General features: G+C 33.6%; 1 protein-coding gene across 1 annotated transcript; it reads right to left on the bottom strand.

The window, feature by feature from the left end:
* Positions 1–1955: 1955 nt before the first annotated feature.
* Positions 1956–12879, bottom strand: LOC131014368 (peptide-N(4)-(N-acetyl-beta-glucosaminyl)asparagine amidase). Its single transcript, XM_057942326.1, has 17 exons — positions 12680–12879; positions 12535–12588; positions 11914–12081; positions 11300–11398; positions 10461–10547; positions 9966–10048; positions 8796–8909; positions 7036–7090; positions 6884–6970; positions 5556–5611; positions 5411–5470; positions 5175–5262; positions 4326–5078; positions 4148–4208; positions 3095–3197; positions 2430–2564; positions 1956–2355 (listed from the first exon to the last, which is right to left on the bottom strand). The coding sequence occupies exons 1-17, from the start codon at positions 12755–12757 to the stop codon at positions 2256–2258; spliced, it is 2181 nt and encodes a 726-aa protein (XP_057798309.1). The 5' UTR covers positions 12758–12879; the 3' UTR covers positions 1956–2255.
* Between the last annotated feature and the right edge of the window lie 6675 nt (positions 12880–19554).

The raw sequence follows: 19554 nt of genomic DNA, 5'->3' as shown, positions 1-19554 counted from the left end.
AGAGTAGGGAAAGGATACGAACCAGAGAAATCGACCTCACCAGCGGGACGAGTATGGCAGAAGAAATACACTCGTCAGAAGAATCGTCTTCACCAGAAGAGTCATGTTGGTCAGAAGAGTCATCCTCGCCAGAGAAGTCACCCTCGCCAGAGAAGTCATCCTCGTCAGAGAAGTCACCCTCGCCAGAGAAGTCATCCTCGCCAAAGAAGTCACCCTCGCCAGAGAAGTCACCAGAAAACGCGGGAGAGCCCCCGCGTAAAGACGAAATTACTATTCTATCCTTCGATCACACAAGGCGCATGCATCGCAGGCGAATTTACTATTTTGCCCCTCTATGTAGTCTATAAATAGGCCCCGCACTCGTGCATTGTAACTACGCTACCTCTTGTTTTTGAATATAACAGCTATTTTCTCTCTCGTATTAAGTTCTCCGATCGTTTACTTCGCTCTTTCCGATCATCTCGACTAGGTATAGTTTACGATTTCAGCTTTGTAGTTTAGGTGTTGGTTTCGTGAAACACCAATATTATTCTTATTTTTCTCAATTTTTAATTATTTTTGGGCTATTTAATAATAATAATAATAATAATAATAATAATAATAATAATAATAATAATAATAATAATAATAATAATAATAATAATAATAATAATAATATACTCACTAAATTTAATATTATACTCATTAAGTTGATAATTATAAACTATTTTAAAAATTAAATATTAATATTTAAATTAACATAATTTTTTTGTGACCAATTAATCTAATTCATAAATAAGGACATTTTAATATTTTTACATAATTTATAATTTTAAAAATTAATAAATATATCGTGAGCCGTGCATTGCACGAGGATGGTGTACTAATTTTGGATAATAAAGGAAAGGTCATAAAATTAATGACATTAGATTAAGTAACCTTCTAAATAAAAAGGGTAAATATCACTTTCGCATAATCAATTATATTCTGAACTATTGAAAATGATTTTTTAAACCTTGAATTATCAATATTGTATCAATTGTACCATTCGTCCATTTTTTTGGCTCAAAAAATTTGACGTGTCTTGCCGGATGCCACGATCTAGTTAGAATTATTCTTTTTTTGACCTACATTATATAAAATGACGTGATTCTATGCCTTACTAACTAAAAATTCAAAAGGTGAAAATTGGGTGAAGGGTGCAATTCATACAAAATTGATAGTTTAAGGTTTAAAAAATAATTTTCAATAATTCATGATATAATTGATAGTGCGAAAATAGTAAGGTTTAAAGTGATATTTACCCAAATAAAAATACATATTCTTTTAATTTTTCTAATTTGCACACAATTTTAAATTTCCTCTAAATTGAAGCTGAAGCAATGAAAACAAACAACACAGTATTGGAACACACCAAAAAGTCACCGTATACAACTAAATATGTATTTCATTTTGGATTGTTCCGTTATAGTGGCATGTTCCATAAATAGCAAAAATTAATCTTTGAAAAAGTGTAAACCCCTACCACCTTTAACATTTTACACCTTCTCTTTAATTCATGTGTCCAAAAATTTTGTCACTTAAAGTAGAACGAAATGAGTATTATTTATTTAGGTTTTACATATCAACTTTTATCTCAATTTAAATACCAAACACATTCTATGAGTAATATTATGATATAATATCTATAAATAGAAATAGATTATTTCTTATAGATGTATCAAAATGATAAAAATAAACTATTTTTCAAGGACGAAGCGAGTATAAAACTAACTCATTGGGATCCCTAATCGATAAAATTCAGCCCTCTTTAGTCTGTATCGACTCTCGGATTTCCATCAACACAACAACTTCAACTTCTTCTTCCTAGTCTCACCCACTGTTCTACTCGACTCATATCCTACCCACCCCAAAATTTAAAGAAACACATTTAATAGATACAGTAATAAATTTCAATTATCTCTCAGCAAGTAGAATTCAAATTAACTCAAGAAACAAGATACCGACAAATATAGTTAAATTACATCAGTGTTGAAACTATAAGAGAATGAAGAATCAGTTAACAGTTTCACATCTGAAACATCATAATACCTGTTCCGGTCTTCCAAGTTCCAACCATATATTTCCTATATGGATACAGTTATACAGATTACAATTGGCCAGCTACACAAGCCACCATTCTCAGCTAGAACACAATGGGAGAATTTTGGTTTATTTTCTCATGATAAAGCTATTAGCAGAGTGGAGAGCTCATGCATATATTTTTCATTTCTGTTCTATATGCTAGGAACAGTGCTTGTCCTTGCGTAGAGGTCAATACTACCTATTTGAAACCGAGGAGTTGATTTTGCATCTCGAACAGATAGAAACCTAAACCTACAATACCATGAATTACAGGAATCAATTACAAAGATCAATTTTGGGGTGCAAGATTCCGAGCAAGATTTTACCTGAAGGCATTTGCCAAGAATGATTGTGATCCAACTTCATATGTTTTTCGCTGGAATCTTTTATCAAACTTCTGGGAGGTTTGCTCGTCCAACATGCGCCAACTGGAGCCTCCATCCTCACTTCCTTCAAGGATCCTTTCAGTATAATTGGGTTAACAATTTAACGTCCAACCCGAGGAATTTTGACATGGTTTTAATAAAAAGCCGATTATGCATTAGTCTAGGGGGATATAATGCTATCTAAAGCTTGAAGAGAAAATGTGATATCCCAAAAATTATGTACATACACGTCGGTGAATATTGTATTTTTAAGCATTAGAGAACATTTCTGCACTCCTTTATCCATACAGATATGTTCAATGCATTTCAGAATGTGCAAACAGCATGCGATTCTTCAGCAATTAACAAATTCTTTTACAAGGATAGAAGGAAGTGCGAGCAAAGAGGCAGGGTAATAAATTAGAAGACAAAAGTACCCAACGAAAACCAAAATAATTTTTTATTCCAAGGAAGTAAACTTCAAGTTGTACAGTCAACCATACAACATATAGCAGAACTATTCCCATTATGTGGGATTTATCACATTAATCTTATCTCACATAAGACACATTCTAATTATAGGCATGCAATCTTGTTTACAAATACAAAGTCCATAGATGTCATACCAGTTCATCGGATCTCTCTCTGGAGCATCATTTGCTGACATCAATTCATATGAAACCAGTTTGTGCATCCGGTTCTCCAATACCTTATAAATGATCCAGCAGCCTAGAAGACCAAAGTCTTTGTAACATGATGTATGTATAGGTTGATGAAATTAAGTAAACATTTTTATATCAATCTTATGCTCAAGATAGTGAGGCTCTGCGATTTATTAGCTAAATTTGACAAATTAGGATAAGGAAACCCATTCTGATAGTCATTAGTCTTCTATATTTTTTAGTTGACCAAACTTATTGTGGAGTCCTGGATACTCTGCATCTTGAAAATGAATAACCAATCCCAGATAAAGGAGTACATTCGTATTTTTCATGAATTATGGAAAGTTCCCTTATCATACACAGATGATAAACTTAGCTGAAATCAATAAATAAACTTTCAGTAGATAAAAATGGAAATTGATCTTCCTTTAACTCACATGGTTATTTTTCAGTTTTTAATTATTTGCAACAAGGATAGCCTTTTCCATTTATGTACTGAGCTGAATTTGAGAGTACATAATCTATTCTAAACAATAGATGGGGAAGTTTGGCTTGTTTCCTCAAGTAACTTGGTTTGAAGAAAGCTCGTGAAGTAATTAGCAAAGAATCATCCACTGTGTTCACACTTCTATATGCCAATCAATGACACAAGCAGAGAGGTTAGATATTCCATATTTATTTTGTATTAGAAAAACAGTAAATTATGCCAGGAAAGCATGAAGAAAACTTTTTCTATTAATACTGTTCTACCTCAAGTAGGAAACAGCTCTTTTTTTTTCTTTAAAATATATTAAAGGAAACAGCTCTTTCTTATTGATTCTTCTTTTTCCCCTTTACATGGGTGGGGGTGCGGGGGGCAGATATATGAACAAACAATTATCTTTACTGCATAGAAAGTTCAAAGACAACACTGAACACTTGGACAACAAAGATTCCATTTATCAGATTTTTTTTTTTTTTTTTTTTTTTGAGCGGGCCATTTATCAGAATTGAATTGAAGAGAAAGTACTTGAATACCTGTAGCACCATTTGGTTCTTCAAACTTTGACAAGCGTGTTCCATCAAATGCAGATGTAGCCTGAAATATTGCCAATGATGATAATTGAGTTTGAGAGCACCGAAAGAAATTTGTTTTTTGGTATAGAACCCAATAGAAACTCTACTTAAAAAATACAGGTTCAAAATTGCTACTTACTATTCCAAAAGGAAGTTCCTCGCCACTTGCAAGTACGAAACCAGAACATATTCTGTTTAACTTCAGAAGTGGCCATGAAAGAGATTCTTTTTTCAAGTTTTTACAAGCACTTACATTATGGATCAAATCATCTAGTGCATGGAAGACAACAGGTAGTGCCAAGGACGTTTTCACAGGATCTGAAGCTATACATATATCAGTAAACCCTTCAACCCCTGGTTCACACTTCAGTGACAGGGCATCGAACAGTTGACCAAATGAGGGAAGCATGCTACTGAGCAGTGAGTCAGATACAGCATCTATCTTAGTTCTTCTGGTTTTAAAAGGTGAGTTTTTCAGACCAATTAAAATCTTTCTAATAATCTCAAGAACTTCTGTTGCTCTAGAACTATTAGATGCTTCCTCTACTAATTGATGGAGGAGAGGAAAAAATGCATCATAAATTTTTGTGACGTGCTCATCCACACATTTGCGAACTGGACAAGATGAGGAACTCAAGGAACAATGTTCATCAGAACCAAATTCTGATCTTGCTATACGCCATACTTTATCCCCACTTTGTCTCCCAGGAAGTGAGATTGATGTGTCATCTTGCAATGAGAAGCTCCTCTCAATTTCTTCTGCTTCCCTCTTGTCACGCTCATGATATTCTATGAGCATCTGAGAGCTTAAGTTCCTACGTCTTTCTCTTGTGATGTCAGATATGATACTGGCCAGAGCAGGCTCGGTTGTTATGACTCGTCTGGACAAAACCTGCAATATGAAGTCTCTAAATAAACTTATAAAGATATGTATTTCATATTGTCTAAATGGAAGAAAAATGCCCATATTTGAAATGAATAGTAATACCTCATGCCATTTTTTCGTGTAACGTTTAGTGACATCATAAACTCCATCTCTAGCTATAGCAATAACATAGTTCAACTTCTTTCCCCACCTTAAAAGGAAAATACAGGAGCAAAAGAATATTGTGACAAAGATATTCATGGATGATTAAAAATTGAAATGATCTAAACAGCATGCTTCAAGATCCTAGATTATTAAGATCTAATTCAAAAGAAACAGTAGCAGATTTAGATATTTACCCCTTCTCATATAGCAATGGATTGTCATATATTCCTTCACAAGGATCCAGATGCATCCATCTGATCATTGAACAGAATCTCTCATTGCTTGAATTATATTGTAAGAGATTATACTTTTAATGCAGCAGGGAGAGACAAGTTTTACCTTCCCAAATAAGGTGAGAAGCACTCTGTCCAAACATGATCTGTGAAGTCCAATATCTAGAAATGAAAGAGAACATTACAAAACGGCATTAAAGCAATCTCTTCTGGCAGTTGTAGTTTAATACCAAATACTGAAGTTCTTGCAAAATGCTAACTGCCAGTAACTAGAACGCTAAGCTTTGATAAAGTTACAAACTATTGATTTATCTAGAGTCCTTTTTGTCCATTGTCCGAAATCAGCCTGTTGATCTGTAATGAATAAAGCTTTAGCTATCTCATGCCGATTCATGGTGATATCTGGATTTTCATCTCGAAACAGTTTTAATTATATCAAGTTGTTCAATAGGTCTCAATATGAAAAATCCCAAACTTATCAGACTTCTTTCATTGATTGGTGTAAAACTAGTTGTGTTGCCATATACAAGTATTGCATAGTAAGAACGAGAAAAAAATATATGAACTCGAAACATACACACAAACAGATTCCTCGACAAATTTTTTGTATTAGTACTCCAGATATCAACAGTACCATAAGGCAAATGATAAATAAAGTAATAAAAAAGTATTCAATGATTTTGGCTATTTAAGGAAACATGTCTTCTTCTAGTTTACAAAAGAATATAAGGTTCCTTCTTGTAATCTTTCCAATAAGATGTCCTCTGGAGCTTTTAATATCAAACACATGTAGGTCCCTCTTTTACCTTCCCTGAACTCACATTTCAACTAATTACATTTTAGAATACTAGGTAGTTGTAAAATATTCATTATTCCAAAATATATTAAAAAACTTAATACTGGAGCTGTTTGTGCTGATTGTATGGTAATACCACAATGCAAGATGGGTTATAGCAGCTATTCCAGGAAAATAAATATGACCTATGTACTACTTATTATGCTTGAAACCCTTTTAAGAGACTATGCATAAATCTGCAAACAAGTTACATGAGGAGAGATCAAAAGGAGATTCTTGGGCAATTTTGGTCACAGATTGGATACTCTACATAATTAAAAGTATTTCTAGTTTTTACTTAAGATGAAAAAAAATTATGTCTGACACAAATCATAAGTTTAGATGATCTCCAGTCAAAAACACACCAAACCAGACCCAATGTCAGCTTTTGGTAAAAAAAAATGGCTAGTAATATACACTGAAACTCCTATTCTTAATCATTTAATTCACTAATTCTGAGTAGTAAGTCACGTCAAGTCTGCTATTTCATTGAACCAGAAATCATTTACACAGAAAAAGAAGTGGCCTTGGTTAGAAGTCGATGATTACGTCTTACCCAAAAAGGACAAGGGTTCCAAAGAAAAGGAAGTTTAACTTACCAACCGAGATTCATACCCAAAAGCTCGACAATATAGTGTGAAGCAATTAGCCCACTCCCCACAGCGTCCCTTTCTTGTTTCCAGAAGCTGAAAACAAAACCTATCAATAAATCCCAGGTTCAAAACCTTCTCAGGTTTATGAGATATAATACCTTCATTGGATCATTGTATCTTGGGAATCGGGTTATACTTGAGCAAGATTTGCAACTGCAGTTATCGAAAATGATGCCAAAATAAGTATATTGATATTCAGTTTCAAAGATTATCTACTTCCATGTATATACATATATATAGGGTTGGGATCTAGAAAGAATATTATATTTCGTGAGAAATGAGAATAATGAATAAGCCAATATAAACCTACGAATAAACTGTTTGTAATATACGAATAGCGTACTCAGTTAATGTGGTGAAATTTTCGCCCCTCCTAGATAAATATCAGCCATAGGATTATAATATCTCACGTTCCAGATTCATTCTCATTTCTCACCACATTTGACCAGTCTCACTGGATCCTTTCTCTATATAGATATAAATATATATATATATATATACATATATATATATAGAGAGAGAGAGAAAGAGAGATATTGGAAAAAGATACTGAACAATCATTGTCGGAATTTCATGGGTGCTTTTCAAAGGAAAAATCCCGCAAAAGAAAGAGAATACAAAATGTAGCATAAATCACCCGTCTGCCTTTTCTTTTTCTGTATCTTGCTATGAAACTTAACTGTTCTAGAGTCCATGACCTAGTTCAAATATAGCCTTCCATAATAGTAGATAATGTTGGGCCAATGATGTTATCATGTGTCTTTCAAATGCCAAGCAAACAATTACATAGGGGATTATGAATCCATCAGCCGCAGACCTTATCATTTATACATATATATATGTTGATCGAGAACTATAAGTTACAAGCAACCACGAGCTGCCTATGGTGATCAGTGATGTCCAATAGGGATGAGTTTATAAAGTTCACAGGAAAAATATGAGGTTTAAGAGAGATTTCATCTCTAGATCAACTCCTGGACTTATAGTAATCTTTGGAGGGCAGTAATGTCAGGTCTTTCCCAATTAGTGTTCTAAGTATGGCCTTCACCACTGGTCTATGTAATTTTGGGTGGCCAGGCAAATCTTGTGGAAGCTCAGGATCGTTTTTACTGATTAAAACATTATACATTAGTATCCTTACTAACCATCAAAGATGGAGGAGGTAATTAGACGATCAAGTCACCATGACTCAAGCTCAAGTCATGAAATGAGCGAGTTTGCATTATTTCAGTGAAAAAGTCATGGGACTTGATATCGAGTCATTTAATGAGCATGAAGTCATCATGACTAGACATCAAGTCAAAGTGCGTAATAGGGGGAGGGGGTGACAAATGGGTATGAGCAAAAATATTAAAAACTAATCTTGTTTCTCACACTTCTCCAATGGCTTCACCATTCAACCTTTTTTAGTGAACGATTTGTTCACTCAGGCATTCATCAGACTTTCTCATCTCTCAAAATCTGAAGCACAAATTCCATTCCCAGATATTCTGGAGAATTAATCCTTCCCACAAACATCAGTACTAGAACTAAAAGAAAATACTTACTCTTTGATAACAAATCACAGGTGCATGTCTTAAAATTTCAGGATGCTTGTACAAAATTATTTTGACATTGAATGCTACCACTGACTGGAATCAACAGATCCACAAACTTCATATATGAGTCCTTGTCATTGACCAAGCTCCAGACTACTTAAAGTATAGAAACAAGAGGAAAATGAAGCAAGGCCAGTAAGTAAGAGCTATGTAGCAGCTTGGTTTGCAGCAAGAACTCCTCTTTCAAGGCAAAACATGAGACTTGATAAAAGACCCAAAAAATAAAATAAAAAAGAAACTAAGTTAACATTTGGAGATACCGGTAAAGTTCTACTCGAGATGCTCCATAATGTGATTCTGAATGAGTCGGAATTCCCATGCCCTGATTAATTGTCTCACTATTGCAACTGTCACAAGGTGGTGAGTTCACCCACCTAAAGACATCAATGAAGAAAATCCAAGTTTTGCATATTAGTTAGTAGAGCATAGATCTTCTTGGAAGTACAAAATCATATGAAGAAAGACAAGAATCAGAGATGGAAAAAAATAATACTCCCTCCGTCTCACAAAAACATACACATTTGGAAGTGGCATAGGTTTTAAAAAATGTTAGGTAAAAGTGTATTGTGAGTGGAAAAGGGGTCCCACTTTATGAAAAGTAGGGATTAAAAGTAAAGGGATTGTGGTGGGGTAGTGTACAAAAATGGAAATGAGTATGTTTTTGTGAGACGGCCCAAAATGGCAAAATGTGTACGCTTTTGTGAGACAAAGGGAGTATCTAACATAACATGGAGTTTCTATTATAATAATCACCCTTTGCTAAAAGATTCTTTCCTTTTAAACAAAATGGACATGGCCGACTATCTTCTGTAAGTAAAATTGAGAGGGTTGAGGTCACAAACTAAGATGAGAGGATGCACAGAGGTCAGCCAAGGATTTTCTCACAACAATGTTCACCAAACCAAAAACAATTATCAGGTACAAATTGGAAGGCAGTAATCAATTTTATACTTTTCCAGCTCTTTTTGTTTTCCTATGTAATTTTAAAAGCTTGTCTCGGTAATTCAATAATAAATTGAACTTTAAGTTGCAAATATTAACTTCCGAAAAGAAATCTAGCATTCTTATTTTCCTCACATACTTCAGCATTGTGTTATACATTTATCATTAAAAACCAAAAAATTGAGCTTCCGAAAACTTAAAACTGTCAATATATCCTTTCTCAATAGGGATCCTTTACCAGACAGCAGTCAAACTGCTGAACTTCACCAACATATGCATGAGAAATTCTTAAGTTATCCCATAACATGAGGAAATTATGATGCAACGGATGAAACATCATGTCAAGATATTTATGTCCAAAGATACACAACTGGGATCATAGCATATCATACAAATGCAAATTAATGTGCACCATAGAACGCCATATTATTATCTTGCAAGATTTAGTAAGTAGTCTTTCATGAATAATAAAGAATTGGGATGTTGACCTGAATGACTGCTTAAACCAGAAGAGCAACTGCAACAGGAATGCGTGATCAAGTTCATCTTTTGTTGGTTTGAAATTTCCCTCCTAATTAAAGTAGTTAAATATGAGAACTCCGCATATCAAGCCAGTAACACAATAATACTAATATTTAAAGCCAATCTGAAGAAAAAAGAAAATTCCTCAATAAGACAATAACTATGTTGACAGTAGGAATGGTAATTCCTATAACTTTTTAAACATCATACCTCAATTCATTTATTCAGGAATGCAGACCTAGTCTGTACAATAAAGCTACTTGCTTACAAACCCAGTAAGGATTGTCCTTTAATTGACGACCCTTGTTAAAAACTTAAACGAATATTAAAGTATGTACCAAAAAACCATTTCAATTTATGAAACAACCCTTCCATAATAGCTTCTCACACAGAACCCCACCTTAAAAAAGAAAAGTAAATCCTTCCCCCTCTCTTGGTATATGTTATAAAGTAGTTGTTACCCTAGCCAATGCAACCACTGCTTTCTCCTCAAGCTTGTCCACGGGTACTGTCTTTCGAGCAGCCTCCTGTCGTTGTGGGTTTTCATACTGCACCAGAATTATGTCCAAACTACCAATAACAATATTGTCCACTTTCCAAAAGAACAATAGTCAATAAACATAAAATATAACACTTGTATAAACTATCTTGAAATCAAAAGAAGCAAGCAGTTTATGTAGGTGCTTTAAATCCTAGTCCCACACTTGGGACAATAGAGTAATAAAGAAAAGGGTTAATCATAGTTTGTGTCCACAACTTTCAGCATTTTCCAAAAAATATCCCCAACATACGGTTCATTTAAAAAACCCTCAACTTAAAAAAAAAGTGATTTATACCCCACGTTATAGAATCCAACTAAAGAACGAGGAGTCACCTCGCCGAATTCTTAGGTCGGTTATTCGCGGATTTTTTTCCACCTAAGCATCAAAATGATGTCGTTTTGCAGATTCAGGAAGAAGGGTACCTGCGTTTGAGAGAGAGAATTTTGAGATTCTTTTTAATTTTTTCCCCCGCTTGGAAAATTAATCCACGTAAAATCCACCTAAGAATCCGGCGAGGTGATTCATCATACCATCGCCGGATTCTATAACACAGGTATAAATCAAACTTTTTCCAAAGTTTAGGTTTTTTAAAGTGTAAATGTGAGTTGGGGATGCTTTTTAGAAATGCTGAAAGTTGGGGACACAATCTATAATTAACCCTAAAGAAAAATGCCTCATTCATCCTCTACTCGGAAACCATATAAGAAAGAAATTTTTTAACAGCAAGGGGAACCAAATTACAATGAAAAAATAATTACCATCAAGACTTGATCAATATATGGCCGAATTCTCTGCTCAACTTGCTCTCTGTTTTCACTTGTTACAAACTGTTGCATCATTAATGCTTCTTCTTCAGCCTAAATAAAAAGCACGGCATCCTTAATAATTTCCCAGGAGAAAAGAAGAAGATAACAACTTTGTAAGTTAAGCTACATCATAGACTAAATGCAAATATCACAAAGAAATGCTTTATGCCTTTCCAATTAGTACAACTTTTAACTGTACTAAAATTACAAAGTAAGAACAAATAATCCTTATCCAACAACAAACATAAAAAAAGAACAAAAAAAAGGAAATTCTTGTAAGATCAGACTCTTTTTATTGTTAATACTCTAACCAAACAAATAGATTCTCAAGCAAACGCTCTAGCTTAAAATGAAAAATATATTGGAAGGGTAATGCTGAAAAATCTGGCTTTCCTGCCTATCTGAAATATAGGTGCTGAACAACAGCTTCTAAGTCCTGTTAAGGCCGTCTTCGACTACATTTTCAGGACCCAGCACTTTAGGCTAAAAATTATATAACTAGATCTTAAATTTATAAATCAGATAACAAAAAACACAAAGATGCAGTAGAAGATCAACAAGCAAACCTGCAACAATCGAGCAAATTCTTCGTCAGATGAAATGAGATCAGGTACAGATGTTTCCACTTGCTCTGAGTTATCATCCTCACCAATTGAGATCAACCGCAACTTATCAGAAATCAATCCAAGATCAGAATCATCCGACACCACAGTTGTGCCATCACCTCCCAATAGCTATAGACACAAGCAGACCAACAAATTCAGCACAGCCTTTATCTATCTCATATCCATAAATATGCATATGTCCAAGTACTGTGTTTATTTTATGGAATGCCTGGAATGAAATGGCGCCCAATATTTGGAATTACACTAACTAGGAACGAAATCATGAAGCCTATAGCTTGGTGATAATCTACAAATGAATTATAAGTAGCACCAAATCCATGTGGAAGAACTGTACAATACATTTTTTCAGTTGGTATCTGCAATGTAAATGATCAAATGCCGGGTACTGCATACACTAATTTGTTATGTTATCAAGTAGAATAAATACATAAACATGATATAAGTAATTCAAGAAAACCAATGCTGGGATCAGAAGGTACGCAATTGCTACATCAAGAGAGAGAAACAAAGGCAAAGCGAATTTGAGGAAAAACGAGAAGGAAAAAAAGAAGAAGAAATAACCTTTTGATGATCAGGAGGGATGGAGGTGAGAGAGAAAAGCTGGAACTTGAGCACCTGAAACGCAATCAAGAAAGGAGCGGAGAATCGTCTGAGAAAGGCGAATTTGGTGATGAGAGAAAAAAGAGGAGAGAGAATTGAAGAGAACTTCGAAGCCATCGTTAGTGTCGTAGTCGACGTCGAAGGAGGAGGCGCCGTGTTCAACCACGAATTTGCGGGCCACCATTCTTCAGTGATTCTTTTCTTGTGTCGGAAAACTGTAAATGTGCGTGCAAGGATCACCAAATTTCCAGGAGTCAACTGAGATGGAAAACTCAGCCCCTCTCGAGTCTCGAGTGCATTTCAAGTTTAGTGGCCTACTTTTTTATTTTTACTTTTTTATTTGCTGTAATGCACAAATTTTAAAGAGTTAAAATTTAAAATGTCATATTCTTTAAGTTATCTAGTAAAAATATCATTTTTTATAAATATAAGCATTTTATGTCATATTCTTTAAATACCTTTATTTGATGAGTTTGCTTAATTTTCTGTGAAAGTCTTACACGTTTGACCGATTTGACAACCATCAGTCATAAAAATCAACGATTTGACAGTCATCAGTTAAGAATACATATGACCGGTGGGTGGTTAGATCATGTGTCCGCCCAGACGGACACATGATCTAGCCACCCAAATCATGTGTTCGGTCGAACGGACACATGATCTAGCCACCCACCGCTCATATGTACTATTGACTGATAGCTGTTAAATCGTTGACTTTTATGACTGATAGTTGTCAAATCGTTGACTTTTATGACTGATGGCTGTCAAATCGGTCAAATATGTAAGACTCTCACAAAAAATCAAGCAAATTCATCAACATCAAAGGGTAAAATAGGTACTTTACATAATTAGGGCATAGAATGCTTTGTTTTATAACTTAGGGCATTTTTACGATCAAACTTAATGATGTGGGCATTTTTGCCTATTAACACAATTTTAAATGTATTTTGGTTTTGAAAGTTGTGAATAAATATAAAAATTAAAATATTATTACTCCCTCCGTCCCTGAAATAGCTTTCTCTTTGGGACGGCACGAGTTTTAAAAAAAAGTTGTAAAGTGTATTGATAGTAGAAAAAAAAATGTTATAATTATTATTGAAAATTGTGAAAATGTGTTATACTAATTAGTATTGAGAGTGGTGAAAAGTGAAAAGTAAGAATAAATAAATATTATTAGTGGTGGGGTAGTTATCTAAAAATGGAAATAAAGAAAGAGGAAATTATTTGGGGACGCCCCAAAAAGGAAAAAGATGAAGTTATTTCAGGGAGTGTATAATTTTTTCACAAATTAAGGGGGGGTGTATTCGTTCAAGAATTTAATGATTTTTGCAGACTTTTAAAATGTGGGTTTATTCGTTCAAGACTTTTAAAAGTCGATGAAAATCTAGAGGTATTCGTTCAAGACTTTTAAAATTCTATAAAAATTCAGAGGTATTCGTTTAAGACTTTTAAAAATCTATGAAAATCTAGAGGTATTTAAAAATTTATGGATTTTAAAATTGGACCGATTTTCATTGATTTCATTCAAAAAATACACATGAATAAATCCGACATCTGACCACAAGAATTCGAAAGATTTCATATTTCAGCGTCGGCTGGGTTCCAGCGGCCCTGGCTCGAAGAAGCCAATGGCCGCTGGCACCCAACGATCGCTGGGCCTGTTGAAATAAATTAATACAGGCAATATGCTGCTCAATACTTCGTGGCATAATAAATTAATATGCTGCACACGCTGAGTGGCATAATAGTCAACATGTGATCTTGTTTATTTCACGCTGAGTGGCATTAATTAATAAGTGATATTTGTAGACTCTATATCCCCTTAGTTTGTTCGATCTTGTTTCGGTGATGCATGAAGCTAGCGGTAGCTGGGATCCAACGACCGCTTAAAGCCAACGAATGCTGGGATGGTAGATTTCAAATCCGTAAAAATCACGTCAAATTCCAAAATCTGTGCAAATTCATGTTTAGAATTTCAATATACACGAAGAATCTGTGTGAAATCCATAGACTTTTAAAATCCCTGGATTTTAAAAATCTATAGAATTCCTGAACGAATACGCCCCCCTAAATATCGATCATAATTCTGACTTGACAATTGACATGTCACCACTTCATCAAAATAACATTATTTTACTTCAACAATAATAATTCGAGTATCAATGTTATGCCAATTGTAAGAACGTGGGATTTAACATGTTCAATTTGTCGTTGGATTACATTACTACGATAAACGACCTAATCAGTTTTCTACAAGAACATACATATTAAGTTAATTAACTTCATTGCTAATCCAACCGAGTCGAATACCTAAACCATTATGATATGTCAATTGTCAAGTCAAATTACAATGTTCATGTTTGATTTATCTAATTTCGATATTTTCGCTCAAAAGCCTTTCACGGGAAGAATTTATGTTGAATGAAAGGGAAGAGTTGAGTTTTTTCCTTACGAAAGAAGAATTGATGCACGTTATATTTCTTCGTTTTCACCAAAATTGACAGATGTCTCCACTTGTGGGGATCATGTGAAGCACACTAATGGTGTAGGGATAATGGTTTGCAAGATGCAATATATAAAGTATAGTAGTAAGTCATTTGCGTCACACCTATGAGATGGAGAAAGTTGTTGATATCTGATTTAGTCTACAAGAGGCATATGGTGAACCAGCCATGCTAGGCTATCCGATTACATTACATGATGAAACTCATGAGATGTATAGTAGAAGCAAGAATTTCTGTTGGAGATCATGTCAAGTCAATGATTGAAATCGTAAACAAACTTGACAAAGTGGAGGCTAGTATTAATTGTAAGGCTAAGATTGATATAATTCTAACTTCACTGTCCAAATGTTTTGAGAATTTTTGTATGAGGTTATTATCCAGCGACAAATCCCATACTCTCATAGAGCCAGGGGGTGAGATAGTCATAAAAGATATCATCACACGAAAACAAACCCTATGTCTTATGTTGATGATGCAACTTCTTCGTGAAAAGGCGAGAAGAAATGGAAAGTTAGCAAAGACAACAAGGGCAAGATAAAGAAAGGAAAAAAAAAAAAAAAAAAAGCCTATATGTCATCATTGTGGGAAAGATATGCGCAATGGGGAAAACAAAAGCAAGGTACGTCTTTAATTCAAGTAAGAGACACATGCTTAATTGCTAGTACATTGATCACTAAATTACATAAGAACAATAAAATACCATAACTAAACAGTGTGGCTGTAGCATATATATATATATAGCAAGCAGAATATCATATCCATATAGACTAAGAAATCGAACATACGATGAATAATCTTAACACATACACTCAATTAATATCCAGTAAAGTAAACAAAGGGATATGAATATCTAGAACTAGGTAGATGAAAAATAAAAGCAAATAAACAATTCAGTTAAAACTCAAGAAAGAAAGACTGACTTTAATTAGGTAATGTAATAACGTCAATTAAATCTATGTAGTTAATCTATTAATTCAATTATCAATATAATCCAGTCCTGATGAAAGATCAGTCAAATATGCATATCTGTCTCTCACGAACAGTTATGAAAGTTGATTAGTAAATTCTCTATCTCCTATCATGACATCAAAAAAATCTACCAACTCCAAAAAGGCACACAAAATATTGCTTCCTATAACTCAAATATCTCTTATATGGACATCAACGTAAAGTTATATCATACATCCTTGATCGACTGAACAATAATCACATTCAAAACTTTCACTAAACAACTACACATACAAAATATTAATCAAGTATTCCATATGAAATAAACACAAAAAAATCATGAATCAAAGTCTGGAAGGAAAATTGATTAAATAAATCGACACATAAATTCAATCGACTATACAAACCCTATAATAAAAAAAGAAATTAACTTAGCGGGACATAATTAAATAAACACAAGACAAAATTGATAGAAAAATAATTGACTTAAATAAATAAAATCATAGACAAATCTATGATGAACAACTCAAATACAAAGAAATCATTGCATAAAATAAGTGTAAGCTACAAAAACTGAAGAACAATGAAAAACTGGACTTAGGTAATGAATTATGTCTACTATGAACCATATAATAATTTGTGGCGGTATAAACCACTATGAACAAGCTCAAAATCACTGAAAAAAATGAAATTGGGCCCAAAATTGGACAAAAAGGAAATCAAGCGCGTATCTCTCCGAAATTACACTGATCTTCTTCACCAACTCGGCAATGAGTTGGCTCAATAAGGGCAGAAAGTTAGGCGATCGTCGAGTTGGTGGCCAAGATTTTACTATTATGCAACTTTTCTTGTATATGTCATCTCTCTCTCTCTCTCTTTTGAACTTTGATGTTCAATTTGTTTGAGCTCACAAACTCGTATTGAGATGAACTTCAACTTTCATTCAAATCATTTTTCTTAATTGATCAACTCCAATATTTCTGCAAATTTTATCAAAGTACGAGCAAATATCACAATTTATAAGATAAAACAATTCAAACACAAAACAATTATCAAATCTATTTAATTTCCTATAAAATTGGCATCTTAAGAATATTAAAAATATGAAAAAATGAGTGTTATCATACATCCTTTTGGATAGTGGATACTGGATACTAAAGATAATAATCATATTTTGTTGCACCTTGCAAAGATTATATGCGGACAATGGAGCTGAGTAGGCGTTCTTAGAACCATAGGCTACGAGATGGGTGAAAGTTGAAGTCGTTGCAATTGGAGATTCACTATTTCTTTGATTGTTTTAGTATTAAGAGACGTATTATTTGAGCCAAATTTTTGGTGCTATTTTATTTCTCTATGAGATCATTTTTGGATAATAAGATATTCAGAGGGTGTTTGGCTGAGCGTATAAGCTCTTTAAAACAGTTTATAAGCTCCTTCAAAGTGTTTGGCAAAATAAGCTCCTAAAGAGCTTATATGCTGTAAATTTAAGCTCTAAGAGCTTACAAGCTCCCCAAAAAATAAGTTCATCCACCCCAACTTATTTTCTCATTTTCCTATAAGCAACACTCATTTTACAAAAATAACTCAACTATAATTTTTTATTTTCATTATATATCATTATAATTTCATCTCTCTAGTAAAAACTTTCTCTCTAACCAAAAATGATCTTTCTAACTTATAAGCTTAATTATCCAAACACTTTGATAATTTATAAGATCTTAAAAAATTAGTATATTTTATAAGCTCCTTAAAATAAGCTAAGCCAAACACCCTCTGATTGCTTTCTTTTACGATAAACACCATAGTTTATCTTTTATGTCGATCGTTTTGAGTATATGTCTTTATACTATTACTTGCTTATTCACTATCACTTTGTATGTTGTTTTTACATTGTGAATCAAAAGGAAGTTTTTCTTATCGAGACTTAGCTTTCAAACGTATGTGTTGGTCTGCCAAGACTAGAGTGTGTTTAGCTGAGCTTATAAGCTCTTCAAAACAACTTAAGTGTTTGGCAAAATAAGCTCGTAAACAGCTTATAAGCTTAAAAAATAAAGCTCCAAGAGCTTATAAGCTCCCCAAAAAATAAATTCCTCTACCCCAACTTATTTTTTTTATAGTCTTATATGCAACAATCATTTTTCAAATATTTTTCAACTATAATTATTATTTTCATCATAAATCATTCAAGTTTATTTCTGCTCGATTTTCTCTCTCTCTCTAACAAAAAAAATCTTTCTCTAGCTTATAAGCTAAATTATCCAAATACTTTGACAACTTATAAGCTCTTGAAACATCTTATAAGCTGTTAGAGCTTATAAGCTCTTTAAAATAAGCTTAGCCAAACACCCTCTAGGTCACATCTAAAAGCATGATTCATAAGTTTGTGAAAGATAGTCTTTTGAGTTCACTCCGAATCAAAACTAATTCCAACTTAGAAATCAAATTTTAGAAGCAAGATAATAACCAGGCCTTACAGAGCAATGAGATATAAAATCAAAGATATATTAAAAATGATTTAAACCTGTATGGATTAATTAATGTCCATCAAAGCTCATAGAGGTGATGAATACTTCATCAATTTTATCGACTAATTACTCAAGATATAGATATGTTTACTTGCTTCATTACAAGTTTTAATATTTTAAGTTCAAAGAATTCAATGGCTAGGGTGTGAGATTGCATCTCAGTTGCCTACATAAACGATTTCTAATCAAAATGATGTATTAGAAAGAAGTACGACTTTTCTTGAGTTGGTTCAGTTGAAGATCTTTTCCATTTTCTCTATGGGAATATATCTTGAGAAATATAAATGCATTTCCTCTAGTTCCATTTAAGTCGATTACAAATATCTAGCTGCATCGTGTTTGGGATTGAGAAGTCTTAGCACATGTGCTAAACAAGGCCTTTTTACTTCTCCATCTTTTCTCTTTCACTTTCTTTCTGAATTATTTATATATATGCCAAAGTAGCAATGAGTTCAAATGAGAATATTCCTTAATTATTGCGAGAACGAAAAATCATTTTCAATTTTTTGATCATGATCAAGATCTACAATGAATGCATCACCTTGATGGATGAATCCGGTACATGAGTTTGAATTCCATTAAAAACGAAATTTCTATTACTCATTTTTTAGATAAAATAAACAAAAGAAAAATGAAAAACTTAGACGACAAATGGGTTTCAAATATTATTAGACACAAACAGATGAAAAAATAAAATTAAATATAGTATAAGTGATCATTATTGATTTTTAGTTGACACACGAGGAAACTGAGGCCGGTAGATCAATATTGTTTATTTTTTTTCTTTAATTTATTATTACAACCACCCTTATTAAGCTGCAAGGCTGGTGTGTGTGTATGTGTATGGATGAGTTGATGAGGCCCCTGCTCATGCAGTATTTAACTGAAGCCCAACCTATTGTCGAAGGTGAATTGATTTAGAGCAGGTAGGCCCGGCCGGCCCGGCCCGTAAGTGATGAGCATTTCTATATATATATCCTCTGAGTCCTGAGTTTGTCCAT

The sequence above is a fragment of the Salvia miltiorrhiza genome, chromosome 3 (assembly GCF_028751815.1).
Source record: "Salvia miltiorrhiza cultivar Shanhuang (shh) chromosome 3, IMPLAD_Smil_shh, whole genome shotgun sequence".
NCBI classification, from domain to species: domain Eukaryota; kingdom Viridiplantae; phylum Streptophyta; class Magnoliopsida; order Lamiales; family Lamiaceae; genus Salvia; species Salvia miltiorrhiza.
This window is presented reverse-complemented; position numbering and strand designations above follow the sequence as displayed.